This window comes from Hippichthys cyanospilos, chromosome 14, assembly GCF_059441005.1.
Source record: "Hippichthys cyanospilos isolate Australia breed blue-spotted pipefish chromosome 14, RoL_Hcya_1.0, whole genome shotgun sequence".
In the NCBI taxonomy this organism is placed as follows: domain Eukaryota; kingdom Metazoa; phylum Chordata; class Actinopteri; order Syngnathiformes; family Syngnathidae; genus Hippichthys; species Hippichthys cyanospilos.
The window spans coordinates 19891518-19909895 of NC_142382.1; the positions used below are offsets into that span (position 1 = coordinate 19891518).

At 41.7% G+C, this 18378-nt stretch overlaps 1 protein-coding gene across 2 annotated transcripts in view; it reads right to left on the reverse strand.

Annotated features, from left to right (window-relative positions):
- The window catches only part of rrh (retinal pigment epithelium-derived rhodopsin homolog), a 77903-nt gene that overhangs the window by 49698 nt on the left and 9827 nt on the right, over positions 1-18378 (reverse strand). For both annotated transcript variants that reach the window (XM_088433373.1, XM_088433375.1), the window contains 2 exons: positions 18183-18282; positions 17079-17232 (listed from right to left, as the gene is read on the reverse strand). In XM_088433373.1, coding sequence (XP_088289499.1) covers positions 17079-17232; positions 18183-18282 — 254 coding nt within the window. The remainder of the gene's footprint in view (positions 1-17078; positions 17233-18182; positions 18283-18378) is intronic.

Sequence of the window (18378 nt, forward strand, 5' to 3'; positions counted from 1 at the left end):
TTTGTCACTCTTGGCGAAGGAAAAATTGAACACATAATTTGAAGCCACGCCCCTATCATATATGTCAGCGGATCTGCACCAAATTTTGCCCACTTGTGCCCCTATGTGTGAATATGGACCACAGCAAATTTGAAGGCGATTGAGTAATGCGTTTGGGAGAAACAAGGAGCAGTTTGGGACCTGCAAACGTGCAAAAATGGGCCAAAAATGCACATTCAAAAATTCATAACTCTTTTTCTGTACATCTGAGCACATGGCTCGCGCTGACTTTTTTGTAGGTCTCTAGGTCCTACATATGGCTAAAAATTTTCGTAGCTCTAGGTCAAACGGGCCGGGACCAGGTGCACTTTTTCGACCTTAGGTGGCGCTGCAGAGCCATTTTTTTTGCATTGTTTTGGGAAACACAAAAATATCCAATTTTTCACCGGGCTCGACAAATGTGCAAATTTTGGTGACTTTTCGTGCATGTTTAGGCCCTCAAAAATGGAAAAGCGCTGCACAGTAAATAATAATAATAATAATAATAATAATAATAATAATAATAATAATCTGGAGAAAAACAAGAGGGCTCTCGCAGCGGTAGCTGCTCGGGCCCTAATAATAATAATAATAATAATAATAATCTGGAGAAAAACAAGAGGGCTCTCGCAGCGGTAGCTGCTCGGGCCCTAATAATAATCTGGAGAAAAACAAGAGGGCTCTCGCAGCGGTAGCTGCTCGGGCCCTAACTAGAGCTGCAAGCAGCTATAAAGGGCCCTCGCAGACCTGTGCACGTTGGGCTATGAACAGGTCGGGGTATGAACAAGGACTATGAACGATGAAAAAGTAGTTGTAGATGACTTCAGTGCAGGACTCTTACCAAATATGTAAAATATAGTCAAGGTGGGACAATGTGGGTGGAGTTACTGCAGCTTTTATTGTTCCAATGTTGTGACTTTCAATGCCATATAGGCCACACCCACTGTCGAAACATCGTACTGTTTGTGGAGGGCATAAGGCATGGCCACTGGCTTTTCAGAAAACATTTAAGGGATATCACTTCAAGGGGCTCAGCAGAGTACAGAAAAACATTAAGGATTGGCTTTTTTTTTGCTGCAACTAGGTGGCGCTCGTACTATGATAAAAAATTGGCATGTAGGTGTGTTTCACATTGGACTCCCATCCCATATATGAAGTTTTAAAAATATCAGATAGTCTAGGTCCATTTTCAGCAACTTTTACCGTTTTCACGAGACATCGGATTTTGAGTTGGCATAGAGGCCACGCCCTTTATTGAAAAGTCATAAAAGTTGGGAACCTTAATGTTCCAATGTGTCATAGCTTTTCTGACCATTTTTGAGTTCATTTAGTCAAACAGGCATTTCACAGTACATAAAAGTATAAAAAATGAGATTTTTGTCCGCCACTGGGTGGCGCTGTAAATGATTTGAAAGTTTATCACATAGCTGTATTATTGCATGACTTTTAAAGTCCCAGGAAAGTTTCAGATGGTTTGAAGCTGTCATAGCTGAGTTATTAAGATTTTTGTCACTCTTGGCGAAGGAAATATTAAACATAATTTGAAGCTCCGCCCCCATCTTTTATGTCAGGAGATCTTCACGATATTTGGACTATGTGTGCCCCTCAGTTGGATAATGATTCATGCCAAAGTTTAAGGTAATGGGGTGAATCTTTTAAGAGAAAAAGGCACTAGTTTGAGACCAGCTAATGTCTAAGAATGGGACAAAACTGCACATTAAAAAAATTCATAACAATTTTTCTGTACATCCTAGCACATCACTTCTATTGACTTTTTTGTAGGTCTTACAGTTCTTCCTTAGCCTACAAAGTTTCATAGCTGTAGGTCAAACCAAACAGGATTGACTGTAATCTTTCGACTAATGACTTTTTGTGCAGCCACTAGGTGGCGCTAGCTTTAAACTGGAATATATTTTTGTCGATATGTTCAGGAGAATATTTTTATCCAATGTGTGAAATTGTGAGAAGATCAGATCATCTGGGTCAAATTACAGCAACTTTTACTGGACAGATAAAGCTTCGGAATGAAAATGGTCATAGAGGCGACGCCCATTATCGTTTTTAAGTGTTCACCTAGTGGCTGCAAAAAATGTCATTGGTCGAAAGATTACAGTCAATCCTGTTTGGTTTGACCTACAGCTATGAAACTTTGTAGGCAAATGAAGGACTGCAAGACCTACAAAAAAGTCAATAGAAGTGATGTGCTAGGATGTACAGAAAAATTGTTATGAATTTTTTTAATTAAAGTTTTGTCCCATTCTTAGACATTAGCTGGTCTCAAACTAGTGCCTTTTTCTCTTAAATGATTCACCCCATTACCTTCAACTTTGGCATGAATCATTATCCAACTGAGGGGCACACATAGTCCAAATATCGTGAAGATCTCTTGACATAAAAGATGGGGGCGGAGCTTCCAATTATGTTTAATACTTCCTTTGCCAAGAGTGACAAAAATCTTAATAACTCAGCTATGACAGCTTCAAACCATCTGAAACTTTCCTGGGCCTTTAAAAGTAATGCAATAATACAGCTATGTGATAAACTTTCAAATCATTTACAGCGCCACCCAGTGGCGGACAAAAATCTTATTTTTTATACTTTTATGTACTGTGAAATGCCTGTTTGACTAAATGAACTAAAAAATGGTCAGAAAAGCTATGACACATTGGAACATTAAGGTTCTCAACTTTTATGACTTTTCAATAAAGGGCGTGGCCTCTATGCCAACTCAAAATCCGATGTCTCGCGAAAACGGTAAAAGTTGCTGTAATTGGACCTAGACGATCTGATATTTTTAAAACTTCGTATATGGGATGGGAGTCCAATGTGAAACACACCTACAAGCCTATTTTTTATCATAGTACGGGCGCCACCTAGTGGCAGCAAAAAATATAGCAAATCCTTAATGTTTTTACGTACTCTGCTGAGCCCCTTGAAGTGTAGGTCCCAAACTGCTCCTTGTTTCTCCTAAACGCTTTACTCAATCACCTTCAAATTTGCTGTGGTCCATATTCACACGTAGGGGCACAAGTGGGCAAAATTTGGTGCAGATCCACTGGCATATATGATAGGGGCGTGGCTTCAAATTATGTGTTCAATTTTTCCTTCGCCAAGAGGGACAAAAACCTTAATAACTTTGATGTACTAGCTTAAAAAAATCTAAAACTTCATAGACACAGGGAAACTTATGTCTTTAACACCTTTAAAAAAAGTTTTTTTAAATACCTACTAGCGCCGCCTAGTGGTTGATTAAAATGTAATTTTTTACACTTTCATGTATTGTGCTCAGTCTGTTTGAGTACCACAAATGAAAATTGGTCAGAATATCAATAAGACATTGAATATTAAGGTTTCAAAATTTTATGACTTTTCGATAATGGGCGTAGTCTGCACGCCACCTCAAAGTCAGATGACTCGCCAAAACAAAAAAAGTGGCTGTAATTGGCCCCAAAATGGCCTTATGAGTGGAAAATAGCCTCTCACTCCCGGCCCGTTTGACCTAGAGCTCCAAAAATTTGTAGCCTTATGTAGGACCTCGAGCCCTACAAAAAAGTCAGCGCGAGCCATGTGCTCAGATTTACAGAAAGAGAGTTATGAATTTTTGAATGTGCACTTTTGGCCCATTTTTGCTCATTTGCAGGTCCCGAACTGCTCCTTTTTTCTCCCAAACGCTTGACCCGATCGACTTCAAATTTGCTGTGATGTTTTATCTGACTCTGAGGCACAATTGTTCAAATTTTCGTGACGATCCGCAATCAAATATGTTGGGGGCGGGGCTTCATATTATGCCTTTGATGATTACTTTGCCACATGTGAAACAAACCTTTATAACTCAGCTTTACAAGCTTAGAAAAATCTGAAACTTCACAGACACATGGAGACTCAAGCCCTTAACACAAATGTTTAAACAAATCTTCAATTGCTTATAAGGCCATCTAGTGGCAAACAAAAATGTCAGTCTGATGTCTCGCCAAAATGAACAAAGTTGCTGTGTTTGGTCCCAGATGGTCTTATCTTTTCTAAACTTCATATATTTGATGGGTTTCCAATGCAGAATACACCTATCAACGTATTTTTTGTTATAGTGCGAGCGCCACCTAGTGGCAGCCAAAAATATAGCATTTTTTAAACGTTTTTATGTGTTTAGCTGAGCCCTTTGATGTAATATCGCTGAAATTAAGTCTGCTAAGCCTCTAGATAGCCCTGCTGACCTCCACCAAATTTTACGAAGTTTCGATAATGGGCGTGGTCTCTACGACCATTTTCATTCCGAAGCTTTATCTGTCCAGTAAAAGTTGCTGTAATTTGACCCAGATGATCTGATCTTCTCACAATTTCACACATTGGATGATAATATTCTCCTGAACATATCGACAAAAATATATTCCAGTTTAAAGCTAGCGCCACCTAGTGGCTGCAAAAAATGTCATTAGTTGAAAGATTACAGTCAATCCTGTTTGGTTTGACCTACAGCTATGAAACTTTGTAGGCAAATGAAAGACTGCAAGACCTACAAAAAAGTCAATTGAAGTGATGTGCTAGGATGTACAGAAAAATTGTTATGAATTTTTTCAATGTGCAGTTTTGTCCCATTCTTAGACGTTAGCTGGTCTCAAACTAGTGTCTTTTTCTCTTAAACGATTCACCCCATTACCTTCAACTTTGGCATGAATCATTATCCAACTGAGGGGCACACATAGTCCAAATATCGTGAAGATCTCTTGACATAAAAGATGGGGGCGGAGCTTCAAATTATGTTTAATATTTCCTTCGCCAAGAGTGACAAAAATATTATTAACTCAGCTATGACAGCTTCAAACCATCTGAAACTTTCCTGGGCCTTTAAAATTCATGCAATAATACAGCTATGTGATAAACTTTCAAATCATTTACAGCGCCACCCAGTGGCCGACAAAAATCTCATTTTTTATACTTTTATGTACTCTGAAATGCCTGTTTGACTAAATGAACTCAAAAATGGTCAGAAAAGCTATGACACATTGGAACATTAAGGTTCTCAACTTATATGACTTTTCATTAAAGGGCGTGGCCTCTATGCAAACTCAAAGTCTGATGTCTCGCCAAAACGGTAAAAGTTGCTGTAATTGGACCTAGATTATCTGATGTTTGCAAAACTTCATATTTGGGATGCGAGTCCAATGTGAAACACACCTACAAGCCTATTTTTTATCATAGTACGAGCGCCACCTAGTGGCAGCAAAAAATATAGCAAATCCTTAATGTTTTTATGTACTCTGCTGAGCCCCTTGAAGTGATATCCCTTAAATGTTTTCTGAAAAGCCAGTGGCCATGCCTTATGCCCTCCACAAATCAGTACAATGTTTCGACAGTGGCTGTGGCCTATATGGCATTGAAAGTCACAAAATTGGAACAATAAAAGCTGCAGTAACTCCACCCACATTGTCCCACCTTGTCTAAATTTTACATATTTGGTAAGAGTCCTGCACTGAAGTGATCTACAACAAATTTTTCATCATTCATAGTCCTTGTTCATACCCCGACCTGTTCATACCCCAACGTGCACAGGTCTGCGAGGGCACTTTATAGCTGCTTGCAGCTCTAGTTATTATTATTATTATTATTATTATTTACTGTGCAGCGCTTTTCCATTTTTGAGGGCCTAAACATGCACGAAAAGTCACCAAAATTTGCACATTTGTCGGGCCCGGTGAAAAATTGGATATTTTTGTGTTTCCCAAAACAATGCAAAAAAAATGGCTCTGCAGCGCCACCTAAGGTTGAAAAAGTGCACCTGGTCCCGGCCCGTTTGACCTAGAGCTACTAAAATTTTTAGGCATATGTAGGACCTAGAGACCTACAAAAAAGTCAGCGCGAGCCATGTGCTCAGATGTACAGAAAAAGAGTTATGAATTTTTGAATGTGCATTTTTGGCCCATTTTTGCACGTTTGTAGGTCCCAAACTGCTCCTTGTTTCTCCTAAACGCTTTATTCAATCACCTTCAAATTTGCTGTGGTCCATATTCACACGTAGGGGCACAAGTGGGCAAAATTTGGTGCAGATCCGCTGGCATATATGATAGGGGCGTGGCTTCAAATTATGTGTTCAATTTTTCCTTCGCCAAGAGGGACAAAAACCTTAATAACTTTGATGTACTAGCTTAAAAAAATCTAAAACTTCATAGACACATGGAAACTTATGTCTTTAACACTTTTAAAAAACGTTTTTTTTAATACCTACTAGCGCCGCCTAGTGGTTGATTAAAATGTCATTTTTTACACTTTCATGTATTGTGCTCAATCTGTTTGAGTAAAACAAATGAAAATTGGTCAGAATATCAATAAGACGTGGAATATTAAGGTTTTAAAATTTTATGACTTTTCGATAATGGGCGTAGTCTGCACGCCACCTCAAAGTCAGATGACTCGCCAAAACGAAAAAAGTGGCTGTAATTGGCCCCAAAATGGCCTTATGAGTGGAAAATAGCCTCTCACTCCCGGCCCGTTTGACCTAGAGCTCCAAAAATTTGTAGTCTTATGTAGGACCTCGAGCCCTACAAAAAAGTCAGCGCGAGCCATATGCTCAGATGTACAGAAAGAGAGTTATGAATTTTTGAATGTGCACTTTTGGCCCGTTTTTGCTCATTTGCAGGTCCCGAACTGCTCCTTTTTTCTCCCAAACGCTTGACCCGATCGACTTCAAATTTGCTGTGATGTTTGATCTGACTGTGAGGCACAATTGTTCAAATTTTCGGGATGATCCACCATCAAATATGTTGGGGGCGGGGCTTCATATTATGCCTTTGATGATTACTTTGCCACATGTGAAACAAACCTTTATAACTCAGCTTTACAAGCTTAGAAAAATCTGAAACTTCACATACACATGGAGACTTAAGCTCTTAACACAAGTGTTTAAAAAAATCTTCAATTGCTTATAAGGCCATCTAGTGGCAAACAAAAATGTCAGTCTGATGTCTCGCCAAAACGAACAAAGTTGCTGTGTTTGGTCCCAGATGGTCTTATCTTTTCTAAATTTCATATATTTGATGGGTTTCCAATGCGGAATACACCTATCAACGTATTTTTTGTTATAGTGCGAGCGCCACCTAGTGGCAGCCAAAAATATAGCATTTTTTAAACGCTTTTATGTGTTTAGCTGAGCCCTTTGATGTAATATCGCTGAAATTAAGTCTGCAAAGCCTCTAGACAGCCCTGGTGACCTCCACCAAATTTTACGAACTTTCGATAATGGGCGTGGTCTCTACGACCATTTTCATTCCGAAGCTTTATCTGTCCAGTAAAAGTTGCTGTAATTTGACCCAGATGATCTGATCTTCTCACAATTTCACACATTGGATGAAAATATTCTCCTGAACATATCGACAAAAATATATTCCTGTTTAAAGCTAGCGCCACCTAGTGGCTGCAAAAAATGTCATTAGTCGCAAAATTACAGTCAATCCTGTTTGGTTTGACCTACAGCTATGAAACTTTGTAGGCAAATGAAGGGCTGTAAGACCTACAAAAAAGTCAATAGAAGTGATGTGCTAGGATGTACAGAAAAATTGTTATGAATTTTTTTAAAGTGCAGTTTTGTCCCATTCTTAGACATTAGCTGGTCTCAAACTAGTGCCTTTCTCTCTTAAACGATTCACTCCATTACCTTCAACTTTGGCATGAATCATTATCCAACTGAGGGGCACACATAGTCCAAATATCGTTAAGATCTCTTGACAAAAAAGATGGGGGCGGAGCTTCAAATTATGTTTAATACTTCCTTCGCCAAGAGTGACAAAAATATTAATAACTCAGCTATGACAGCTTCAAACCATCTGAAACTTTCCTGGGACTTTAAAAGTCATGCAATAATACAGCTATGTGATAATCTTTCAAATCATTTACAGCGCCACTCAGTGGCAGACAAAAATCTCATTATTTATACTTTTATGTAATGTGAAATGCCTGTTTGACTAAATGAACTCAAAAATGGTCAGAAAAGCTATGACACATTGGAACATTAAGGTTCTCAACTTTTATGACTTTTCAATAAAGGGCGTGGCCTCTATGCCAACTCAAAATCCGATGTCTCGCGAAAACGGTAAAAGTTGCTGTAATTGGACCTAGACGATCTTATATTTTTAAAACTTCATATATGGGATGGGAGTCCAATGTGAAACACACCTACAAGCCTATTTTTTAATCATAGTACGAGCGCCACCTAGTGGCAGCAAAAAATATAGCAAATCCTTAATGTTTTTATGTACTCTGCTGAGCCCCTTGAAGTGACATCCCTTAAATGTTTTTTGAAAAGCCAGTGGCCATGCCTTATGCCCTCCACAAATCAGTACGATGTTTCGACAGTGAATGTGGCCTATATCGCATTGAAAGTCACAAAATTTGAACTATAAAAGCTGCAGTAACTCCACCCACATTGTCCCACCTTGTCTACATTTTACATATTTGGTAAGAGTCCTGCATTGAAGTCATCTACAACTACTTTTTCATCGTTCATAGTCCTTGTTCATACCCCGACCTGTTCATACCCCAACGTGCACAGGTCTGCGAGGGCCCTTTAATAGCTGCTTGCAGCTCTAGTTATTATTATTATTATTATTATTATTATTATTTACTGTGCAGCGCTTTTGCATTTTTGAGGGCCTAAACATGCACGAAAAGTCACCAAAATTTGCACATTTGTCGGGCCCGGTGAAAAATTGGATATTTTTGTGTTTCCCAAAACAATGCAAAAAAAATGGCTCTGCAGCGCCACCTAAGGTTGAAAAAGTGCAGCTGGTCTTCCTTTCCCGTTTGACCTAGAGCTACGAAAATTTTTAGGCATATGTAGGACCTCGAGCCCTACAAAAAAGTCAGCGCGAGCCATATGCTCAGTTGTACAAAAGAGAGTTATGAATTTTTGAATGTGCACTTTTGGCCCGTTTTTGCTCATTTGCAGGTCCCGAACTGCTCCTTTTTTTCCCAAACGCTTGACCCGATCGACTTCAAATTTGCTGTGATGTTTTATCTGACTGTGAGGCACAATTGTTCAAATTTTTGTGACGATCTGCCTTCAAATATGTTAGGGGCGGGGCTTTATATTATGCCTTTGATGATTACTTTGCCACATGTGAAACAAACCTTTATAACTCAGCTTTACAAGCTTAGAAAAATCTGAAACTTCACAGACACATGGAGACTCAAGCCCTTAACACAAGTGTTTAAACAAATCTTCAATTGCCTGTGAGGCCATCTAGTGGCAAACAAAAATGTCAGTCTGATGTCTGGCCAAAACGAACAAAGTTGCTGTGTTTGGTCCCAGATGGTCTTATCTTTTCTAAACTTCATATATTTGATGGGTTTCCAATGCGGAATACACCTATCAACGTATTTTTTGGTATAATGCGAGCGCCACCTAGTGGCAGCCAAAAATATAGCCTTTTTTAAACGTTTTTATGTGTTTAGCTGAGCCCTTTGAAGTAATATCGCTGAAATTAAGTCTGAAAAGCCTCTAGACAGCCCTGCTGACCTCCACCAAATTTTACGAAGTTTCGATAATGGGCGTGGCCTCTACGACCATTTTCATTCCGAACCTTAAACGGACCAGTAAAAGCTGCTGTAATTTGACCCAGATGATCTGATCTCACAATTTCACACATCGGATGAAAATATTCTCTTGAACATATCGACAAAAATATATTCCAGTTTAAAGCTAGCGCCACCTAGTGGCTGCAAAAAATGTCATTAGTCGAAAGATTATAGTCAAACCTGTTTGGTTTGACCTACAGCTATGAAACTTTGTAGGCAAATGAAGGACTGTAAGACCTACAAAAAAAGTCAATAAAAATGATGTGCTAGGATGTACAGAAAAATTGTTATGAATTTTTTTAATGTGCAGTTTTGTCCCATTCTTAGACATTAGCTGGTCTCAAACTAGTGCCTTTTTCTCTTAAACGATTCACCCCATTACCTTCAACTTAGGCATGAATCATTATCCAACTGAGGGGCACACATAGTCCAAATATCGTGAAGATCTCTTGACATAAAAGATGGGGGCGGAGCTTCAAACTATGTTTAATATTTCCTTCTCCAAGAGTGACAAAAATCTTAATAACTCAGCTATGACAGCTTCAAACCATCTGAAACTTTCCTGGGACTTTAAAAGTCATGCAATAATACAGCTATGTGATAAACTTTCAAATCATTTACAGCGCCACCCAGTGGCGGACAAAAATCTCATGTTTTATACTTTTATGTACTGTGAAATGCCTGTTTGACTAAATGAACTCAAAAATGGTCAGAAAAGCGATGACACATTGGAACATTAAGGTTCTCAACTTTTATGACTTTTCAATAAAGGGCGTGGCAGCAAAAAATATAGCAAATGCTTAATGTTTTTATGTACTCTGCTGAGCCCTTTGAAGTGATATCCCTTAAATGTTTTCTGATAAGCCATTGGCCACACCTAATGCCCTCCACCAAATAGTACGATGTTTCGATAATGGGCGTGGCTTATATGACAGTGCAAAGTCACACAACTGTAACAATAAAAGCTGCAGTAACTCAACCCATATTATCCCACCTTGTCTAAATTTTACATATTTGGTAAGAGTCCTGCACTGAAGTCATCTACAACTAAGTTTTCATTGGTCATACTCCTTGTTCATACCCCGACCTGTTCATACCCCAACGTGCACAGGTCTGCGAGGGCCCTTTATAGCTGCTTGCAGCTCTAGTATAATATATTATCCACTGCAGTTGTTTGATGATGCCTTCACATCTCTGCACAAAGCACACATTTTCTCCAAATTGGACCTCCGCAGCACTTACAACCTCATCCACCTCATGAAGGTGATGAATGGAAGACAACATTCAACACACAACTAGGGCATTTTGAATACTTGGTGATCCCGCAGTCTTCCAGGATATGGTTAATGAAGTGTTGCACAACATGATCAATCAATTCTGCTTTTGTCTATCTTGACAACATCCTAATCCACTCAAATATCTTACAGGAACATCAACAACATGTCCGACTTGTGCTTCAATGTCTCCTCGAAAATCGCTTCTTCGTGAAAGCGGAAAAGTGCGAGGTCCATTTGTCTTCCATGCCTTTAGTCGGGTTCATCGTGGAGAAAGGTCAACTCCGAGCCGATCCTGCCAAGATCCAGGCAGTGATTGATTTGCATCTCCCACAACAAGAAAAAAACTGCAAAGGTTCCTGGGGTTCGCAAATTTCTATAGGCATTTCATACGCAACTACAGCATGTTAGCCGAACCCCTGACAAAAAACACCTCGACAAAAGTGCCTTTTGCGTGAGGGCCCACTGGCGAGTTGGCTTTCCGGGTTCTCAAACAGCGGTTCACCAGCACCCTGGTACTGCTCCACGCCAATCCTGCACTTATGTTCACGGTCAAGCTCGATGCGGCAGAGTCAGGGGTGGGGGCTATCTTGTCGCAACGTTCTCCGGTTGATGGCAAATTTTACCCATGTTACTTCTTCTCTCGCCGATTAAGCCCCCCGAAAAGAACTACGACGTAGGTAACCGCGAACTGCTGACCGTGGTGTTGGCGCTGGAGGAGTGGAGGCACTGGTTGGATGGCACCAAACACCCCTTCATCATCTTCTCGGACCACAAAAATCTGACATATCTCCACACTGCGCGCCGACTCAACCCCCGACAAGCCAGGTGGGCACTGTTTCTCACGCGTTTCTACTATCTTCTAACCTTCAGACCTGGTTCAAAGAATGGAAAGCCGGATGCACTCTCACGACTACACGAGGACGACTCCTGCGCTGGCCCCCTAGAGACCATCATCTTGAGCGACCGTGTGCTTGGGGCCCTCCGCTGGACCCTGGCGGAGCAGGTGGAAAGGGAGGCGAGGCAGGGTAACATGGACTGCCCACCGAAAAAGCTGTTCGTGGCACCTAATCTACACACCCCTGTGCTGCAGTGGGGGCGCGACTCTAAGTTGGCCTGCCATTCCGGGATCAGCTGAACTGTTTACCTGATCATCCGTCGGTTTTGGTGGCCAGGTTGGCGGTGAGACGTTATAGACTTTGTTTCAGCCTGCTCTGTGTGTGCCTGAGGTAAATCTTCCCTCGAACCTCCCGACGGCTTGCTGCTGCTGCCACTGCCCATCCTGTCCAGACCTTGGTCCCATATTGCTCTTGTTTTTTTCACGGGACTCCCGTGACCTAAGGAAAAACCATCATTCTTACCGTTGTGGACCGTTTCTCCAAAATGGCCCATTCCATGGCCCGAAGGGGCCTCTCGCCTCCTTACCAAGTATGTGTTCCGCCTCCATGGCATACCTACAAACATTGTTTCAGACAGGGGACCACAGTTTGTTTCCAGATTTTGGAAGGCGTTCGGCCCAGCCATGGGGATGTCGGTCAGCCTGATTTCGGGCTACCACCCGCAATCTAATGGGCAGGGCGAACGCACCAACCAGGCTCTGGAAGCTACGCTACGCTGCGTGTGCCAAAAGAACCCAGCATCCATCCACCTACCCTGGGTGGAGTATGCACACAACTTGAACATCTCCGCGTTTACAGGCAAGTCTCCCTTCCACATCATTTTTGGTTAACAAGCGCCCATCTTCCCCTCACAGGAGAAAGAGGTGTCCGTTCCTCCCATCCAGTGCCACTTACGGAGGTCCTGGAAGGTGTGGAAGGACACCAGGGCGGCGTTAGCTCGGACAGTGGAGCGGAACCGGCTGCTGGCTAATCGGTGGACATCGGAGGCGCCGGACTACCAACTAGGACAAGAAGTGTGGTTGTCCACTCGGGATCTGAACCTGGTCAGGTCGTCCATGAAGTTGGGTCCAAAATTTGTCGGACCATTCAAAATTGTCTCCTTGGGTCACTACATATTTCACTACAACGCTGGTCTGCTATTGGTCGGTGTCTCAACTCCCTAAGATACTGGTCTACTATTGGTCAACGTGATGGTGTCACGAAAATGCTGGTCTACTATTGGTTGGCGCACGGGGTCACAAAGATGGCTGCCTAAAGACTTGAGCCTGTGTGAGAGTGCTTTCAATATTGTATTTATTATGTATTTTAGATCTTAATTCAAACTTGAATTGGTTATCCATGAGTCCCAAGATTTCTAGTGATGTTAAAGAGAGAAGTAAGAAGGTGATTTATCTGGAAACGAAGTTGGAGATAATCAAGAAATACGAAGAAAGCTAAGCTAGCCTAACCTAGGCTGCCCTTACAAGGGAATTTGGCCATCACAAGCGTTCACTCATACGTAAACAAATCTTTTATACATTTTTTTAAATTTATGATGCTATTTAATTGTATGCATGTATATTATATATAAGTATTTGTGTTACAATCCCAACCGCGGAACAAATTATTCTGGTAAACTGGGGGCCCACTATATATATATATATATATATATATATATATATATATATATATATATATATATATATATATATATATATATATATATAGTCTTAAAAGTGTTCTATTTATAATAATTCTATTTATTCTTTTTCATTATCCACACATCATTGGTATCTCTGAACACACAAACATTCTTTTTCAAAAAAAGCATGCAGCATTTTTTTCATTTCAAGCATGCTCTTGACTCTGTTCATATGTCCCCATCAGTTGGGAATATTCTTTCAGATGGCACTCATGTGGCAGGAATACACAAGTAGCACTTTGCCACAACAGAATACTAGTGACAGTGCTCTTCAACCGTAAATGAAACAGATCTGTGACGTCACTTGCGTTGATGGAAAAAAAACCCCAAAAACAACAAAAACCAAGGAGAAATCTCTTTTCATTTATCAAATACAGTGACACCTCGAGATAGGGTTGCTTCTGTATGTTTTTTCCCCCTTCATGTCCTGAAAATTACTTAGCATAACAATACAAAACGAAATTAAACAAAACCAAACTCAAACCCTCAAAATTTCCATTTGACTTAAACACGACATGAGATTCTACTGCTCGTTAATATGGCTGGTCGGATATAATTGCACTTCACGGGAACACATATATAAGCGTACAAATTGAGCAGGAGAGTTTTCTTTTTGTGCTACTTGTCCTCCTTTATCTGTTGAGGCTAGTTTAGTGAAAGGTAATGTATAATTGTCCATCCCTCTTCCAGTTGCCCTCCGGAGTAGACGGCCCTCACATTTTGGCTCCATCGGCAGCCAACAAAATGGGCAGAGGGGAGGCAAGCCCAACATTAGCCGTCACTTGTATTACATTGAAATCCAACACAGAAATCTACGGGTGTCTATTCCGCCACACAGGCGCCTCCTGCAAACTCTCTCTCTCTCGCTCGCTTGCTTGACCAATCTCTCGCTCTGCAGTCACACCATACATACAACACTATGGTAACATTCAATGTGGTGTTTTTGAAACACTTGTAATGATTTATATATAAAACACAATATATAAAACAAAATATGACGAAAACAAGGCATTTCAAAATTGATATGCGATGTATTGGAAAATGAATGTCGTATTGCAATATGCGTATTGCATCACTTTGTATTGCAATATATTGATATACCGATATTATCGCACAACCCTAATTAGAACCTTCCTGTAAGTCTTCCTCAATGTCATTATCATCTCATTGTTGCACCCACATTAATCACACTCTCTGAGTGCGTACTGTGACTTTGCATAATGCAAACCCGCTTCCTCGAAAGGTTTCATAAGTCCATCAGTTAAGGTTTGTGCCAATTCCACAGTTTAGAAAGCACCAAATAGGAAAAAGAACCTGATCTATATCCAGTGTTACGGGTGGGGTCACTCAGGGGTCTTGCTCTCTGTTGTGTTTCTTTTTCCCTGTGTTTCCTGCCATCTTTTGTTTAGGTGTGCCCCAGCAGTGCACGAATTGGTCGGCTCCAGGAAGGCCCACGATTGGCTGCTGCTGATTGGAGGTCGCACACCTGCCATATATTAAGAGGAGACGGCAGACAACTTTGGTCCTCCTTAGTCTTGATACCGAGCAGTAGGGGTGAACTGCCGTTTTTGTTGTATATTTTCTTTCCTCCTGTTTTTGGAGCTAGGGAGGTAAGCTTATTGTCTTTTGGTTGTTTTGTTTGCTAGGTTAGTTAGGTTAGTGCAGAGACAGATTGTTTTGTTTGTTGTTTTGGCCTTGGTTCACCCTGAGTTAATTGCTCCACTCTTTTAGTAACCCTTTTGTAATGTAAATAAATGTATCTTTTGTTTTCCAAACCTGTGGGTTATCGGCTGGCTGCTTGGGAGTTGGGGAAGGCGGGGCCCATTACTCATGTTATGTCCTAGACCCCTAGACTGGGACGTAACACCAGTTTTGCAAAGAAAAAACACTCCACACGGACTCTACATGTCTTCTCCATTGCTGATTGATTGAATGAGCCCAAAAACGGTTCGTTTCCTTTCTTAGTGCCATTGTCATCGAGACAAAAAGAGCAAACACTTTCCTCCTGTTAACTGGCACTGCAACATGTCTACAAATATAGATTGTTTGAGTCGCGATTCTACCAATTCACCTAAATGTTAAAATGAATACTGTATGTACTTATCCATTGTAAATGAAGCAAGCAAAGAAGTGTTATCTGCGCAGACTCGCCACACATAGAGCTTGGTTTGTTTCTGGAAGTTTAAAAAAAACGTTTATTTTATTATTAGTATTCGTAGTAGAAGTAATCACGTGGGTGGGTAGTCCCCACGCATGTGCAGTTTGACTTTCCCGGGACTGCGTGGGGCAGCATGGCTGTGTGTGCAGTGGGCGGGGTATGCGGTGTTGCGATGACACGGAGGGGCACAGTGCGGCGGGGCTGTCACGTATTATGTGGAATTCGTGGGGCAGTGTCTGGAATCTACTGTGAAAGTTTACGCAAATGCGCGCTGTGGACCACGCGACGTTATGCATCAGCGATTTCAGTCTACCTGCGTAACACGTGCATGCCTGTACACACATATTTGTACACACGTGATAGGGTTTGTCTCTGTTGCCATGTGTTCATTGCTTGAGTTGTGCCTTGATTATATGACTAATTGATCATAAAAAGGCACTCTATCTGGAGCCAACTAAGCTTGGCATGCTGGCCAACAGCACCAATCACAGTTGGGGGTGGAACTACTCTCCCTTTTATTAAAGGACAGTGGGTATGGGGAAAAGGTTGTTGATGGTTGCTGCCTGGGCTGGACGTGAGGGCTGTGGAGGGGTTAACAATCTCTGAGAAGATGACCACATCAGAGGAGGCTGTTGGACCCGGAGGTGCAAGCAGCCAAGGAACAGAGGCTTTGCTGATCCTCAGACTACCAGCAGTGCATTAAGGGCCTATGAACGTGAGTGGCAGAGGCTGGAGCTTCTGCCACAAAGTGCGCCCTTTTTGGCATATTGGACACTCTAAGTTTTCCTTAGGTATGATTGGGTGCATCACTCTTGTGTGTCTGCCTTGTGATTGGCTGGCAACCAGTCCAGGGTGTCCCCAGCCTACTGCTCGAAGATTGCTGGGATCGGTACCAGCAAGTCAGCAACCCTAATGAGGATAGTGGCTACAGAAAATGGATGGATGGATTATTTAAAGACATATTTCACCCTGAGTAGCCACAATGCTTCCAGGCATGCAATTTACATGACCCAGTAGGGTTTATCTCTTCTTGTGCTTGACATGACTATGCCTATACTTTATCAAATGCACATGTGAATTGAAACAGCACCCTTCACAAGAAAGCAACTCAGCAAGCCATGAACCATGTGCAACCCAAACCTTGTCTAGTACGGATGACAGATTAGCTTTGAGCTGTTGCACAATTTGTACACACCTGTAAATTGTGGTACGCTACAAATGGCTGCACATGTGTTTGAAATTCTTTGTTTCGTCCGACTGCATCATCCCACTCCTTTTAACTTTTTTTCTTATACTACGGGTACTCCAATCCGGTGTTTAATGGTAAAGCTGATTTCTATCCCAGAGGATTCCCATGACCCACCAGATGTCAGCTACTATTGTAGACCAATATTTGCACATGGAAATATTAACCTGTCAGACTTATGTTAAGTTTTTTTTTTTATTTTTTTTTATTTTTAGTTCAAGCTGTCTTCATAACTCACGCATCATTCTGCCGCCAGTTAATGGTGCATGTCGCTCCAGTTGGGTCTGGGGCATAGCCAGCCCAACCCACTATAGGCATGGTAGACCAGAACAGAGCATTAAGCCACGCCGCTAGAATGAGGAGATTGTATGAACGCACCGTCATTTTCTGTCCTGAAGAAACAAAGGACAAACATGAGCAAATTAAGATTAACACTGACAGTATACTGTATAGATTAAATTTCTATTTCTACATATTTATTAGCAACAAATACTCTCCTGGGTTTGGGAAAAGTAGTTGTACACTATGCACCATAAATGCACTATATGTACTGTACACCAGTGGTCCCCAACCCTCGGTCCGCGGACCGGTACCGGTCCGTGGATCAACTGGTACCGGGCCGTGTGGGCTGCACCCGAAATAATGTTTTGGAAATAATTTAGTTTAATGGTACGCGCACACCGAACGCGAACGAGGCAAAAAAGCGGAGCGTTTTGTGTTGTAGTCAATGGAGTTCGCGTGACTGGGCGCGAATGCACATCGGGCGAATCGATGGTCGCGAATGGAGTGACGCGAATGGCCGCGCGCAGTCACGAGAAGCGAAATTTCGCCTTTCGTGTGAAGTTAATTTTTTTTTTACTTTTTCCGTGTTTCGCGTCACCACAGCCAATCAACTTGGGGAACATTCAACGGCTCACGCAGGCGGCAGGAATGACCGCTTTGCGACCGCAAAAGGAGGGATCCAACACGGCCAGCTGAGCTTTCAATACAAAACAGAGCCAAGCAAGAGCACTCACCTGGCTTGTAGAAAGGCGGAAGCGAGAACGTGGGACAACTAGTATGTGCAGCGTTTGCTTCACTTAACAGCTGTTGAACTGTAGTTACTGTGCTAAGCTAGCGATAGCGCAGCATTGTCAGCACAATATTTAGCAGCCAGCACCCCGCTGTCCACAATATTACCATTGGCCTCTGGCCGCTGAAATAGCGGGATGCAGATGATAGCGGATGATGTGGCTTTTAGCACACACACCCCCGGTCCACAATATAAATGTAAGGCGTTGACCGGTCCATGGTGACCAAAAGGTTGGGGGCCACTGCTGTACACTACAATATGATTAGATACCAATGTCAGGCTTGCAAATTGTGAAGTATCGGTCAATGGCCACCACTGTCAACAAGCCAATGCTAGCCATGCCAAAGAAGATGTTGAGTGCTGCATAAATCTGTAAACAAACAAAATTGCAGCCTAAGATAATGACCATATCACAAAGCTGAACGTTTAGGCTGGGGACAACCTCAAGTACACATCATGTGACCTA